At 41.8% G+C, this 16,403-nt stretch overlaps 1 protein-coding gene across 2 annotated transcripts in view; it reads right to left on the bottom strand.

The window, feature by feature from the left end:
* Nucleotides 1-16,403, bottom strand: part of GABBR2 (gamma-aminobutyric acid type B receptor subunit 2) — an 844,982-nt gene that overhangs the window by 239,866 nt on the left and 588,713 nt on the right. For both annotated transcript variants that reach the window (XM_084618280.1, XM_084618281.1), the window contains one exon: nucleotides 1,020-1,142. In XM_084618280.1, coding sequence (XP_084474406.1) covers nucleotides 1,020-1,142 — 123 coding nt within the window. The remainder of the gene's footprint in view (nucleotides 1-1,019; nucleotides 1,143-16,403) is intronic.

Here is a 16,403-nt window from a genome sequence, read left to right as displayed (position 1 = left end):
CACTTTCAAGTTCTTCTCCACAACCATAACAGCTGGAGACTAACTTTAAAAAAACAAACCTCAAAACACTGAACAATTTTGCACCCTCTGGCGTGTCTCTTGGAAGGCACATTTTGCTGTTTAGGAGACACTGCTATGACATATGTTTTGAAAATGTCTTTGCCTAAAAATACCCAAATCAAATAAATCATTCCCAAAATAATCCCAAATCCTTTTCCAAAAATGCTGGTGCAATATAGAAATCATGGAATAAAAGGTTATAGTATAGAACAGAATGACAGACTTTTTGAAGATACTAAGCAGCACTGGTGATAAAATTGTTTTTCCTCACTGATGACCATAAAAATCAAGTCTGGATTAATTGACATCTCCAGTCTCCATGATGGAAGTACGTAGTATGCCATGTGAAGGTACAGGGCTGATGTGCATATAGATAGGGTATTTCATTAACTTTGTGATCATTCCTTTTACTTTCAAAATGTTCTAATTCTAGGAACAATATCACAAAGTGGTATTATGCAGTTATCTCCAGACAATCACAAATCTTCAACATGACCTTTCCAGGAATGGCATCAAAATAGGAGCAATGAGCATGGGTGTGTGGCGGTGGTGGTCTTACAAGTCAGAAAAATAGAAATGGTAATATAATTCCTGAACATCTACAATAATAATGCAGTCGAAGCAATGACCTCGCCACAGATGTCTTGAATTGTTTACTGAAATTGACTAATGGATTCTGTAATCTATTATTTATTGCAAGAGTATCTGTTATAGATTCTTATTAGAGAACTCTCCTGTGTTTACAGCATTATTGCATCTAAAAATCTTTAAAAGTGACAGATGCAGCACCTTATTTAGAACGCAGCTAGGATTTCCTCTGTAGTTTCATTTTTACTTTAACAAAAACCCTCTACTTGGCCTGTTTTAATATATCATCATGTATCCTTACCTAGGCTCAATGAAAGCTACAGAAGCAGACATGGTACTATAGATATTGATACTTAGTCTTCGTGACATACCTCCATGTTGTACTTTTCCACAGTCCTTCTCAAGGGGTCCACAACCTGCCAGCAAATCAAGATGCAAAGATCAATCAGCAGCATCCCTCCAACTATCACCATCAGCTTCTGATCCTTAATGATCTGGAAGGACAAAGAGCAGAGGAGGGCATTCCCATGAGTCAGATTCCTGTGGAGCCTTCCTCACATGCAGTGAATAAACATGCACTGTTGCTAAACAGGCTTTTTAATAATATATAGAGAATTATTTCAGAAATAGCAGGTGCAAGAAAGGTTTCAGAGTAGCAGCTGTGTTAGTCTGTATCCGCAAAAAGAAAAGGACTTGTGGCACCTTATGCTCATATAAATTTGTTAGTCTAGGGTGAAAGAAAGATACTGTAGTTTTGTCTCCTGTTTAATGTCAGTGTCTAACGATTATATAAAACATCTCAAAAGGAGATTAGTGAGGACTGGTAAATATTTATTAACAAATTCAGAATTCTGGAAAAATCTAGAAGATTCAATCTCAAAGATCAATTGCTATGTATATGCATATAGAAGTCCATTAATTATTACAGCTCTCACCATAGCAAAAGCTAGAGATACATTTTCAATTTAAGTTTGTTTGAAATCCTGTTTTCTAGTAAGGGGAATATCTATTTCCTTTTTTTACAGAAAAAAGAGGTTTTTTGCACATGTAACTCAGAACAGTTACCTTTAATATTTTGCATATGCCCAGATTTCAATAGGGAATAGTTGCTTTACTAGTTAAAATAAATCCTACACTTACAGCCTTACAGGGGTAAAGAAATGATATATAGATGCTGCTATTACATAGAAAAACCTTCAACTTTAATGTTCTTTTAATGTAAAGTCAAACACTTCAAAGTTAAGAAATGCCACAATTAAGGTTGACTCTTAATTCAGCCCCTTTGTACATATGCATGCTGATAGTGTCTTTAATTATACAACCACAGAGCATTTTTTCTACAGGGCCCCCGTTTCAGTGTTCAATGCAAAGGCCACCAGAATGGGCAAAACAATGCCTTTTCCCCAAGTCTCATTCACGGAAATGGGTGAATTGTTTTAGTGATTTTTTTAAAACAAATTCAACTTGAGAGGGACACCTAGCATGGAAAATTTCAGCCCAAATGATTACATTTTGGCAAAGTCATAAGCAATTGAAACCACAGTCTTATAATGGGAAGAGTGAGGCAACCTACCAGCCCTGTCTCTATTTTATATTGAGTTTCTATAAAGTTGCAGGAAAGGGTACATATTGTATCACTTCATTTTTTTCTTCCATTTGAAAATTAAAAGCTTTCCCCTACTTACCCTTATAGCATATATTTTTAATTTTATTTAAACTATGTAAACTTTCAGATCGTGTCTGTAATCCCTTTCCATTGAAATTTTAGGCATAAAAAGATCTCTAAATCAGTTACTCCACAAGTTACTAATTAAAAAATGTGACAATTATAACTAAAAATATAAGTATGAATGAAACACATGAAAGTGCTTCCTGATTATTTAGTGTAAACTCTCCATTCTCAGAGAAGCTACTGCAATATTGTATGCCATTCTCTACTAAGCTGCTTCCCCAATTATTTAAACTATTTGGAGTAAAAATACTAAGTTCAGCAACCATTTTCTTCCTTACTAAAGTCCATATATCTAATAATGTCATAATTAAGGGCTAGAGTATGACCCTTGCTTCCCTGAGTAAGCCTGAGTAAGGCAGTAAGATAGTGTGGTTGGCACTGCAGGGTGGGGGTAGGGGTGAAAGCAGCTGCTGTCGCCGTGTTGCTACTCTCTCTTCTGCACAGCTGGGCAAGGAGTGGGTGGAAGAGAAGGGAAGTTGAATCAGGAAAAGAGCTAGCACTGCATACTTCCCCTGCAGACTAAAAAGGAAACAGGCACTCAACTGTGACTCTCAGTCCCAGTTTGGTTCCTGCTCTACTCTTGGCATAGCACAATTACACCCTGCCCTTTACTCATGACCAGCTGTAAGATTACACTCTAACCCAAAGGGATGTTGTGTCAGGGGGAAGTTTACCCTGTGTACAGGGACAGCCCAAAGCCTATGCATCACTTAAGTCCCACTTAAGGCCTCAAAGGAGGGCTTAGGTAAATAAGTAATGCTGTTCTTGTGCTGTCCCTGGGCACAAGGGTGAATTTCACATTGAGCTAATAGGGAGGGAAAAAATAGTCAGTAAGGGCTAGAGATACATAAAAGGACTTAAGTCCAATAGTTAGGCACCACTGAGATCCTCAAAACCCCTGGTCTGGTGTCACCTAATTCTGTAGGCACCTACACTTCCACTATTAAAGTTCCCTAGGTGCCAAAGTTTCTGCCAGTGAGCATGTGCACACACACCTCAGTTCAGGCACCTATCACACCCCTAACCCCCAGTGGGATCCTCCAACTAGGTGTTCCCTCACGCATCTCGCCTGTGGGGCATGATCCAGTAGGTTTTCTCTGAGCAAACCTAAACAGATGCAAAATGGCTAGGAGGAGGTGGTGATGGACCCCCCTCATAACTACCAGGTTCAATTAACCTGATATGGAGATCATATTTGAATTTGGGTACCCTACCTCTCATTGGAGTACCCTAACCACATGCAGAGTCACTCTAACACTCTTCCTGACCTAACACAAGAGACTGAGAGAACTCCTAGAATGCACCAAAGTCCAGGGGTTAGGGCACTCTCCTGCAAGTTGGAGACCCAAGTTTGAATCCTTCACATCAGGCGGAGGGGAAAATTGAACTTGGGTCTCTCACATGCCAGGTGGGTGCTCTAACCATTGGGATAAAAGTTAAGGGCAAAGCTATAGACAATTGAAACCAGGGTCTTATAATGGGAAGCGTTAAGCAACCTGCCAGCCCCACCTATAATGGTATTTTATATTGAGTTTCTATAAACTTGCGGGAAGAGGTGCATATTATTTCACTTCATTTTTTTCTTCCATTTGGAAATTAAAAGCTTTCCCCTACTTATCCTTATAGTATATATTTTTAATTGCATTCAAACTATGTAAACTTTCAGATATCAGGAATAAAATTATCAGTTGCTCCACAAGTTGTCACTTTTTAAAAACAGTAACTAGAAACTTCCTCCTCCTCAGTTATTGCTCAACAAAAAATGGCTTAGGCGCCTCACTCCAGGAGATGGTTCACAGCTGAGACTCCCAAGTGGCTATTGGGCCAGCAGGAGGCACTGGTCTTAGGTGCCTACATCCTGACTTGGGGTGAAGCTTAGGCCACACCCCTTCACCTTGGCATTTTCTCCAGGCTAACTTTTTAAAACAATTTTTATAACAGACAGGGCAAAAACTGCTACAACAGTCTCTTGGAGAAGAAAAATACAGTAACCGCAGTTCTTTAAGATGCGTCTCCCTATGGGTGCTTCTGCACTTATGCCCCCTGCACCTTCAATAGGAGATTTTCATAGACATGTCTCTTCAGCCTGTGCATGCATGTTACTTCACCTCATGCCCTATGTCATTGCTATATAGCACTGTGTGGGCTAACCATCCTCAGTTCCTTCTCTATTGTGAAACCTCATGACTGGAAACTCTGAAGAAGAGGGAAAGGGCGGGTACCCGTAGTAGAACACATCTCAAAGAACTGCAATTACTGCATAGAAGATGTGGTTACTCATACTTCGAGTAGTGTCCATATGGGTGCTTCACTCTAGGGGACTCCCAAGTAGTTCCCCTTTAAGAAGGTCGGGGCATTGGAGTCTACTGCAGTATGGAAGAAAGCATAGCTGAGCCAAACACACACTGTCGGAAGTAGAGTTATGAATTATTGCACAGTGCTCGGCAAATGTATGCAGAGAAACCCAAGTTGTAGCTTTACATATTTCAAATGATAGGAACGTTCTTAAGAAAAGGCTGTGGAGGTGGAAATATATCTCAGAGAGTGAGCACATGTGTCAGCAGGTGCTTTGAGATTACAAGATGGGCAGCAGTTGCTAATAGAGTCAGTTTTCCACCTAGAGAGCCTCTGTTTAGAGATTGGAGTTCCTTTTGTTCTTTCTGCAAATCAAGAAGAATCTGGAAATCTTCCTGAAAGGTTTAGTCTTATCAAGGTAGAAGGCCATGGCTCTGACATCAGCCATGCAGACCAAGGCCTCCCCCTTATCCTGGTGAGGATTATGGGCTGATTAATATGAAAATGAGAAGGTACTTTTGGCAAAAATATGGGGGGTGGTTGTAACAAAACCTTGTCTCTGAAAAATATTGGGAACAGTTAGTATGCCATAGGAGACCATATTTCCCCCACTTGTCAAGCCGATGAGATGGCAACCAGAAATGCCATTTTCATTGATAAAAGGAGGAGTGAGCAAGCAGCCACAGGTTCAAACTGTGGTCATGTAAGGGATTTGAGAACCAAGTTAAGGTCCCAAAAGCAGAGTAAGGCGTTTAACTGGTGGAAAAAGGTTGCCCAGGCCTTTAAGGAATCTTGTTGTCACTGGGTGGGCAAATACAGAGTAACCCTCTATTGGAAAAATGGAAGGCCATGATGGCAGCCAGATGAAAAAGCGAGCTCAGCGATAACCCCAGGGTCTGTAGTATAGAATATAGGATAGTATGTCTGGCAGCAATAAGGTTGTTGCAATGTGTTTGAGATTGCACCAATGGGCAAATAGTGATAATTTTAGTAATTAAGTGCAGCATGTAGACTGTTTTCTGTTGTGCAGTAACATCCTTTTTACTTGCTGTGAACAGGCCATTTCTATGCCCATGAGCCATCAATCAGGCATACTCTGGGGTGAAGGATTCTGAGATGGGGTAAAGAATCTTCCCATTCTCCTGAGAGAGCAGATAAGGGGCAGCACGAGGAGTGATCAGGGAGAACACTGCCAGCTATATCAGGTAAGGAAACCATGTTTGTCTGGGCCATATCAAAACAATCACAATAATTCTGGCCTTGTCTTTTCTTATTTTGAGTAGGACTTTGGATATCAGACGTCAGGGGGAATGCATACAGAAGACCCGGTGTCTATTAGAGGTGAAAGGCATTCCTAAGGGACTGGTGACACAGACCAGCTCTGGAGCAAAACTGAGGACATTTCCTGATTATTGTTGTGGCAAAAAGGTCTGAGGAGTGCCCCATTGCTGGAATACATAGGGAAGTATGGTGGAATCTATCTCCCACTTGTGGTCTTGACAGAAGTGCCTGTTGAGTCTATCCATGGTCATTTCTGGAAGGTAAGCTGCTGCGATAACAATCTGATTGCATATACTTCAATTCCAAAGCTTTATAGCTTCAGCACAGAAGGAAGGGTGATCTTGCTCCCCCTTGCCAGTTTATATAAAACATGCATGACATGTCTGTTATGACCTTTATGTTTTTGCCTCTGATCAGTGGCAGACACTGGAGACAGATGTATCCGAATGCTCTGAGTGCTGGGAGGTTGACGTGCAGAGTGGTTTCTTGGGGAATCCTCCTGCCCAGAGCTGTACAATAGGGAAACATCTGTTATTATGACAGTCATTGGGAGAGGGCAGGTGAAGGAGACTCCCTCACACACATTGTGAGTGTCTAACAACTGAGAGATTTCTTTACAAAAGTGGGTGTGGAAAGTAGTATGTTTAGACTGTCCACTCGGTGAAGAAATTGTCCTGAGCCACCCTTGAAGTTCTTTGCATGTGCAGTTGTGCATGCTCTATAAACGCAAGTGCTGGCAGTAGTTGGAGACAGTTCCTGACTGGGGTCCGAGGACTGATCTGCATCATACTGACTAAGTTGGATAGGGACTTCAATCTGTGCATTGGCAGGAAGGCTCCCACTACTGCTGAGTTGAGATGAGCCCCTATGAATGCCAGTTTTTGCTCAGGGGTCAAGGTGGACTTCTGAATGTTCAGTTGCAGGGCCAGTATGACCTTGTACATTACCTGGAAATGACTTCACAAGCAGTGTCCTTTCAGAAGCCAATCATCTAGGTAAGGGAATACCAAAATAGCATTCCTGTGGAGATGTGCCACTACTACCAACATGAAACTTTGAAAAGACCCTCAGGATGGATGATAGGCCAAAAAGTTACTACAATAAAGTGTAGGGATCGTTTGTGGAATGAGTGGATCGCAATGTGGAAATATGCATTCAAGGTCAAGGGCCGAGAACCAATCCCCTTGATCCAGTGACAAGATTATGGCTACAGGTGTCACCATTCTCAATTTTTGTGCCTTCACAAAGTAGTCTTATGGGATGGGTCCCCAACCACTTTTTGGGGAATCAGGAAATACCTGGAGTAAACCCCCTTCCTTCTGTACTGTGTGGGAACTGATTTGATAGCACTCAGGTGCAGGAGAGTCTATTTCCTGCCATAGCAGGTTCTTGTGGAAGAGGACCCGGAAGAGGGATGGAGAAGGGGAGTTGGTGGGTGGAACTGAACTGAAGTGGATGGAGTACCCTGTGGAAATGTTCTCCAAAACCCACTTGCCCATAGTGATGGATTCCCACACCTGCCAGAAGCAGTAAAGGCAGTTGCCAAAGGGAGGAAAGTGGTGAAATGTTGTAGCTGGTATGTAAGGGGATGGGAACTCAGGGCCTTGATCTTCTGATCAAAATTGATGTTTCAAGGTGGAAAGTTGTGAAGTTGAAGGCTGGGAGGTGGGTGGTTTTCTCCTCTGGAACCTCTACCTTTTACAGTGAAGTTCATATGGCCTCTGTAAGCTTGGGAACAGGGTGGGATGAAACCTCTGTGCTGTCTGGGACCTACTAAATTTTTCTCTTCTGGTGTGTAGATCCCCAAAGATCATAAAGTGGCCCTGGAATCTTAATATGTGCAGAGATTTGTCTGTGTTGTCAAACAACTTTATGCTGTCAAAAGGAAGGTCTTCTATAGTATTCTGGTCCTCCTTTGATATTCCAGAGAGCTGAAGCCAGGAGGCCATCCTCATAACTACGGTCATGGAAAAGTGAACAAGCAGCAGTATCAACAGAGTTGAGAGAATACTGCAGAGGTGCTCTGGAAAGAAGTTGGCCTTCTGCAACAATTGCCAGGAACTGCTCTCTGTGCTCTGCCAGCAGACGTTCAATAAAGGAGTTCAGCTTAGCATAGTTTGTGGTTATACTTTGCCATTAAGGCCTGGTAATTGGTGATTCTAAACTGTAAAGTGGCTGAAAATAAGATTTTCTACCACGGAGATGGAGACACTTACGAATTTTATCTTAGGGCATAGATTTAATGTGGCGCTGCCTTCCTCATTTATTAACTGCCTCAACCACCAAGGAGTTGAGAGATGGGTGAGAAAAATAAAAATTCTAACTCCTTAGAAGCAATGTAATATTTTTGGTTTGCCCTCTTGCACATGGGCGGAATTGAGGCTGATGTATGGCAGGATCCAGGAATGCCTCATTGACTGTCAGGGCAATGTGGACAGAGAAGGCAGTAGAGAGGATGTTGAGCAGTTTATGATGCAGCTCCTCAATCTGCTCGAGGGGGAAATGTAAAGAATCAACCACCCTTCTGATGAGATCCATGAAACGGCTTAAAATTATGAGCCAGGGATGGTGGTAGCAGGAGGTTCCTGGAAAGGGAAGGTGAGGATTGTTGCTGGTCTCTATGAAGGGCAGAGCTTGAGGCCCTAGAGAATTTATAGTGATAAGCTGCCCAGGTATGGCCAAGGGGCTGGTGCATATGACATAGGTGGTGGAATCCATGGGTGTTCACCCCAGTAGTGTGGTAGCTGTGGATGTTTATCACAGGTGACCTCAGGCAGCTCAGGGATCTCAGGAAAACAGCCTTCATGGAGCAGAGTGAAGAGCCTTGCACAGATATTTGGGAGACTGAGGCAGAGTGTTCATCAGAATCCTCCTCCTTTAAGTCACTCAGTAATGGTGGGACAGCAGAAGGAGCTTGCGGTACCACCATGGGTACTGGCTGGGTATCTGGGGAGCTGAATGCTCTCGGTAACAAGGAAGTGTGAAGTACTGCCATCGGTACTGGATGTCCAGAGATCTAGATGTTTTCAGTACCAAGAAGAGATTGGAGACAATCAAGAGTGATTCAGGAGTCTGACACTTGAAGGGAATTTGGGGAAATTGGAATTCTTGTGGTACCAAGAATGTTGTTAGTACCGTGTCCCTGGCTTGAGCTGAAGTAATGGTACCAAAGGAGTGGGTGATCCTGTGAGTTTTGAACTCTCTGGGGAGAAATCTGGATGGAGTCAGAGCTTTTTTTCAGTACCATGGTAGAGCTCTTCTTGCCACCACAGCCTGCTGTTGGTGCTGATGGCTTCTTGAAGCCCAATACCTTAGAGTCTCTAGGCTTGGCAGAGCTCTCAGCACCTGAGGAATCAGCAGCCTTATGGGTACCATGTTAGAGACTGATGGGATCCAAGGGAGCTAAAGATTTCAACTTCTTTGAGGTAGATTCTCCACATGGAGAACTTGAGGCATGGTCTTTGAAAGACTTATAAGTGGAATCTTAGGTCTTCTCAGATGCCCCCAAAGAATGCCACTCAGCTAGAAGAGGCAGATGACATACTCAGAGACCCTCATATGGGGAGCTCCTGACCTCAGACAGCAGCCGGATGCAGTGAACTCTCTATCATAAAGAGCAGACAGAGAAAACTTTGAATCTTTCTGGCTCTAGAGCTTAATGCCAGACAGAAGTTTCACTTCTGGGAAATTTGAGATTTCCCCAAAACAATGGATGCAACCAGAGTATGTGCTGCTCACCACTTGGACAACTCGCTAAGGCTCGGTCTCAAGCTGGGACGGTTGAGAAGGAACAGAGGACGGTCAGCCCACAGAGTGCTAAATAGCGATGGCATGGAGCACAAGGTGGAATAACATGCATGCATGGGCTGAATGGACACTGCTATGAAAAACCTCTGATTGAAGGCACAGGGGGTGCGAGAGCACCTAGAGAGGAGCATCCATAGGAACACTACTTGAAGATAATCAGGTTGCAATAGATATGTTGTCTTATCTAAATAGATGCATGTTTGCTCTGTGGTTTTGGTAATCTACATTTTAGTTTAGTTTTGGTTCCTATGATTTTCATTTTAGTTCTTGCTGCTCTGGCTAGCAGCTCTGTTGCTAAAGCAAGTTAAAGTGGTGACCATGGACCTTCTTTTAAGAAGAATTTCTTCAGGACAAGATTTCGATCAACCTTTGTCTGGGTAGGGGAGGAGAGGTGCATCACAAGAGCTGTCACTATGGGCAGATAATAGTGCCCCATGAGTCTTTCAAAGAGCAAATAGCTACAAAAGAGGCAAGGAGGAGGGAGGATCATGTAGCACTGAAGGAAGTAATCTGTCTCAGAAAGCATAATTTTTCCTGGGCTGCTTGGTGTTACACAGAGGGTTTATGCTCCATTCCTTCTGCTGACTGGCACAATCTTTCCCAGTACTCCCACCTGAGGATGTGGCTCCATTCTGCCTCTGACTTTGCACAGATAACACAATCTAGCTCTTAGCAAGGAAGCCATTTATCAGAATGCTAGCTCTTGAGATTAAGTAGAAAGCATTCACTTATTTTCTAAACATAAGGTCAAATCCACAGACACTGAACCCAATCAGATGACTTGCCAGCATCAAATTATAGCAAATTTCCTTTCTTCTTCATTGGGACAAAGACGATACAATTCAATTTTCTTCACAGATTTGGAGATTGCCTTACAGTAATAAATCTTGCATGATTGTATGTATCAATTGTATGATTACAGCCTGCATTCAATTTGCCAATATTTAGCATAATTTTTAATGTCTACTTTTAAAACAGAAATTGGTCAACAGGTTCAGTGGTCATCTGTGGTTTAGAACTCCTTTTATATCAATGGAAAGGATGTGGCAAGCTACCATATTAGCAGGCTATCCTATTCTGGAATTGCAGCAAAAATGATACCTAATAAAGGAATAATTTTTGTCTACAAGTTTTAAAGAATTTGACTAGAGAGCCATATGGTCTTGGGCTTTTTCCAAGCTTTAAACTGTTAATGGCCTTTTTAAGTCTCCACTTGACATACTGATTCTTCTAAACAGCATCTTCTGTTAGAATTGGCAGTTTCATTTTCTAAAAATGCTGTTTTATCGGCTCTGAAGGATTTTTATATTGTGATGTGTAGAAATCCAGAAAGGCAGACTTAATAGATCTAGGATCACTTATTGTATCTTTTTCAGTTTTTATTAGACAAAATTGCTTTCTCATGATCTCTCCTTCTTTGGAGATAAGCCAGTTTGTTGTGGTTTTCATAAATGGTTCTTTTAGGGCTTGTTTACATGAACAGTTAAGTCCACAGCAAGCTGGCATGTGAATCTACCCTTCACTAGCCTGCTGCACATTAAGTGTTCATGTGGATTCTGCTGCTGCACAAAAGAAGTTCACTAGTGTGCTTTGACTTAGTCCCATTTCAAAGTGGAGTAGGTCAAAGCACTCTAGGGAACTTTTGGTGCATGGCAGTGGGGTTCATATGAACAGTGCACAGCAAGCTAGGGTCAGGGTAGAGTTATACCCCAGCTTGCTGCCGACTAACTGTTCATGTAGACAAGCCCACACTTTGTTTTATTTGCTACTGTTTTTTTTACCCAATAGCATATTAAGTTCACTGATGGAATGTATACATTCCCTATATTTTTTTTGGCTTCCTGTACTCTTAGGAAGAGGTTCCCATCTGCATTTTTTATGGAAAGTAATTCTATGTATCCTTTTTTTCCTGTAAATTGTGTACCATACCAAGCCATCACCCTCAAATTACAAATCTGAATACTTCCTATAGAGGTAGCCTTACTCCAAAATCATCCAATTTTGTACATACAAGAATATTTGTAAAGTTTTGTGCCTATCTGTACATTCTATAATAAAGTATTGTTTAACATCCAATGCTTTCCTTTTCCTAACTTTTATTTGTACAATAGGTTACACAGACACATGGTTTGTGTGAAGTATACAGGCCCATATTTGATTTGGGCCTTTAAAAACTAATTTTTTCAATAGTAAATGAAAAGTAGTTTGATAGAAATGTAAAAGCAGTTTAAAGGTTAAAGAGCAGTAAGGTAAGCTATGAATTTATATCTAGGCTGCCCCCCCCCGCAAAGAAACTTCCTTAATTTCTTCTTTAGTAACAGTCATAAGTTAAGGAGCGCGTGTAAGAGAGAATGGCTGACAAGTTAGAACTGGCCCACTGTCCAGACAAGGAAACCATGTACAATCCTTTATTGGAATGGCAGACTATTACTGGAGGTTTGTCCCTCACTTTAGTACTCGGACTGCCTACATCACTGATCAATGTAACAGGTAAGCCAGACAAGATCAACAGGCCTTCTTGAAACTGAAGGAAGCCCTGTGCACATACCCAGTTCTGTTAAGTCCTGACTTTGACAAACCTTTTATAGTGTTCACAGATGGCTCTCACACAAGACTTGGGGCCGTGCTGACGCAAACTGAGGAATTAGGGGAGACACGACTCATAGTATACCTGAGTAAGGAACTGCTTCCCCAAGAGTTAAAAAATATACAACCATAGGGAAAGACCATTGAGATGCAAGTCCTCAGCAATCTAGTTTGTGTTTTGAGTGACATTTCACAGTGTACACAGACCACTCACCTGAATATATCAAATGAAGGGCCTAATGCCAAGTTGCTAAAATGGAGTGTGGTGCTCTAAGCTTAGGATATGGAAGTGATACATGTTAAAGGGAATGCCCATTTAGTTGCTGATGCTCTAACCAGGAAATTAATTGGTTTCCCTTGGAGGCAGGTCAGCATTCTAGTTACTTCCACTTCTTGAAGGGGGAGATTTGACAGATATGACAATAGCTTGCAATATCCTGGACAAACCTTATGCAATTAAGTGAAACTACTGTATTAAGTTTGAGTATCTGGGGAGTCCATTGTACTGAAAATGCAAAAATTTTATGTACTATTGTGGGATTGTATGGAACTTCTTTAGGAGGAAGGACGTTATTAATATAATCTCTGGAAGATACTAGGAAGTTCAAAGGACTTTTTGGGCAATATTTGTGAACTGGTTTTCCTAGGGAAATACAAATATTCCATCTCAAATCCATTCCTTTGAAACAGCACTTTGAGCGGAGACCCACTGTCTGGCTGATTACCTATTCCAGGTCTCTTCAAAGCACCAAAGCGGTTCAATGAGTGACTCATTATCATAGGTTGAGTCATGGGTTTCTCTCATTCTGAGCAAAGAGTGTGGTGAACTTGAAACCATGGGAAATCCCCTGCGTGGGATTCTGAAGGACTGCTCCTGTTGGAGGGGGTGATCTCTGTTAAGCTTATTAGCAGGTGTGTAGGTTCTTTTGTTTTTAATATATTTTCTCTGTAGTGCTATTACCTTAAGAATAAAATATGCTTACTTAGCTTACCTGTGGGACGTTACACTGTTAGGCTCCCAAGAGAAAGCAAGCAGGTCTGCTTAGGCACTCTACCTTTTTTTTCCTGGGAACAACACATAGAAGGCAGGGAACTGTTCAGCTGGGAGATATCCCTGTCAGAAGAAAGATGTGGGGCTGCATCCAAGAGAGGTGATGGCTGGGGAGCTAGAAGCCTGAGAGGGAAATGCAGGTGGAATTACCTTGAACTGAGACACAAGTTACTGATTATTTTTAATGAGTTGAAGTGTGTTCATTAGCCTAGAGGGAAGCCTCCTAATAGTCCTGCTTTTGAATTTTTGAAAGAGCATTTGTCTGCAGTTACCACAGCAAATCTTGCAAGATAATGGCCTTATTGTGATTTGCCATAATGACCAAAGGCCTAAAGACAGTCCATTGCAAAAGGATTGGGCCACATTAACCATATCAGGCATGCAGGGACCATCTAATTGGCCTTTGAAAAAACAAAGGTAGCCCACGAAGTGGAGTAATGGGGAAAATAACCTGCATAAAAGTTAAAACCAGGCTGAAGAGAACCGTTTTCTCTTGACATCACCATCATCTGAAGCTTGGCACCCCTTTCTTCCCTGGACTTGCCAGCCAGAGGGAGAAGAGGTAAAAGATTCAGGTCAATAGCTATGAAAGCCTGATCAATCTGAAACTAACTGAGAGATCCTGAATGTGTCACATTAAGCTACTTTATGAGCTCTGGCCACCTGTTCCATTGACTGGTTCCAGTTAACAGTCACATGAATCAAAGATCCCAAGAAACAAGGGAGAAGAGAGAATATGTCCTTGTTTTTATTTGGCATGAGGGGATGACTCAATGCTGCGGGGGGGGGGGGGGCGTGGGAGAAGAGAGAGAGTGCGTGCGTGCCCTCAATAGTTCCCCAGAAGTGAATATTAAATCCCTGATATGTTACCTAGTTAGAGATTCTCCTGGGTTAGAAAGGGGCATTGTTAAATCATACAAACTAGCAGCTTCTTGAATAATCACCTCTGTGTTAAATCCTGTAGAAAGATTACGTGTTGTTATCTGAAGAGGGAGGAAATAGAATAGGGAAACAATAGCATGTAACCTTAATGAGCATTAAGAAAGAAGAGTTAAGGGGAATTACAAAGACATAGTTCTAATAGCTGTACTTTCTTTAAATGAAGTACAGGATTATGTCCTGATCACAGGTTGTGGTCTTAGATCGAAGGCGAACTGGTTCCTTCTTGAATCTCCCATACAGGGTTAATAGAGTAACTCTTCCTTATGTCAACCTCATAATTTCATTTGACTGCCTGTGTATTCATTTGAAAAATGGAACCATCGATCCATTGATTTCATTTGTGATCTTGATTTGATCATTGTATTGTTTTATGTTTTATTAGTTTATGGAAGTTAGCTTGTCAGCAACATGCTTGATTAGTTTTATGTTTGCTTTCTCATTCTTTTAATAAAAGTATACTGACCTGATTTCTCTCTCAAAACTGCAACATGGGTCAAACTATCCTGAGGGCAAAAGTACTATAGTTAAGACATTGATGAACCACTTGGTTCTGCCCTTAATTAATATCTACATCCCTTGCATCTGACATAATCATATTGTTAATACCAACATTTTATGCATCTTCTTATGATTAGAATTGGTAGCAATGAATGTGATTAAGGTTGCCTTACACTTTCATTTTTTTCCCCTCCTACTGCATGCATCCGATGAAGTGAGCTGTAGCTCACGAAAGCTTATGCTCAAATAAATTTGTTAGTCTCCAAAGTGCCACAAGTACTCCTTTTCTTTTTACTTCCCATTATAAGCCCTCTGTTTTCAGTTCTGTATAATTTTGCCAAACTATCTATTGAGGCTGAGATTTCTCATGCTTGTTCTCTGCCTCATGCTGAATTGTTTTGCAAGATTTTTTTTAAATGGTTCAGCTGTGTCACAGACCAAAGTTGGGGAAAAAGCCACAGGTTTACTAATGTTAACATTTCCCCCCTTTTTTGCAGAGACTTAGAATCGCTATATTTTGGAGTAGGAACTTGACATTTGGCAGGAAGATAATTCTGTGGTCAGTGATTTGCCTTATGTCCTCATGAAAATCCATTCAGAGTTGGCTGAATTTTTAGCCTCTGAAAAATGCCATTTGTACATGATCAACAGAGCTTGTTAAAGGCTTGCTGATATCTATTTTCCCCCTCCCTTGCCCCCCACAGCCATAAAGAACAGCCCACCTACATTCTCAGATGTCAGCACATTCACTCCTCAAGAAATACTGGATACTCTGAAAGAGGCTGACTGAAGACCCGTAAATCTGATCCATGCCCTTCCTGGCAACTGGTACCACTCATGACCAAAATAGCCAGTGCCTCATTCAGGAAAGGAATCATGCAATAGTCTGACTAACACTGAAGCAAACTACCTAGGAGACATCAGTTTTAGCCAACTATTGTCCTGAATCAATCCTTCAGTTCCCAAGAAAGCTCACAGAAAAGCTAGCCAAAAGACAGGGAGGGATTCTCTCCGGTGCTATTATGCCACAAGGTCACCTGGTAAGATGACATGGACTCAAATGTCAGCAATATGCAGGTGACACAGGTCTATCGGTCCTTCAAAAAACACAGCCTAGTACTTGGACAAGATCAGCTCATAGGTGAAGAATCTAAGCAAGATGGAGATTATACTGGTGGGTAGAGGAAAGCACTTTGAGGCGTCTGCAGCAATTGTGCAGTCTCTGTTGGTTGACTCTACATACCCACACTCAGTCAATGCAGTCCTTAGTGTAGGAGTGCTCCTGGATTCTTCCCTGGTGCTAACCACTCGTATATCAGCATCTCTACATTTTCCCATTGACTAGGAGACTAACGCCCATCCTGACAGACCAATGACCTGCCCCATTATACACACTTTCATCATCTCCAGTATGGAAGGCAGCAATGCCACATACCTGAGCATGGAGCCATCAGTCCTTAGGAAACTTCAACTAGCACAGAAAATGGCAGTGCATCTCCTCAGTAACATGGGCTACCGCAAGCACATCGAACCTGTCCTCTGCTGTCTACCCTGGCTTCCCAT

This window comes from Lepidochelys olivacea (genome assembly GCF_965140295.1).
Source record: "Lepidochelys olivacea isolate rLepOli2 genome assembly, chromosome: 2".
NCBI classification, from domain to species: Eukaryota; Metazoa; Chordata; order Testudines; family Cheloniidae; genus Lepidochelys; species Lepidochelys olivacea.
This window is presented reverse-complemented; position numbering and strand designations above follow the sequence as displayed.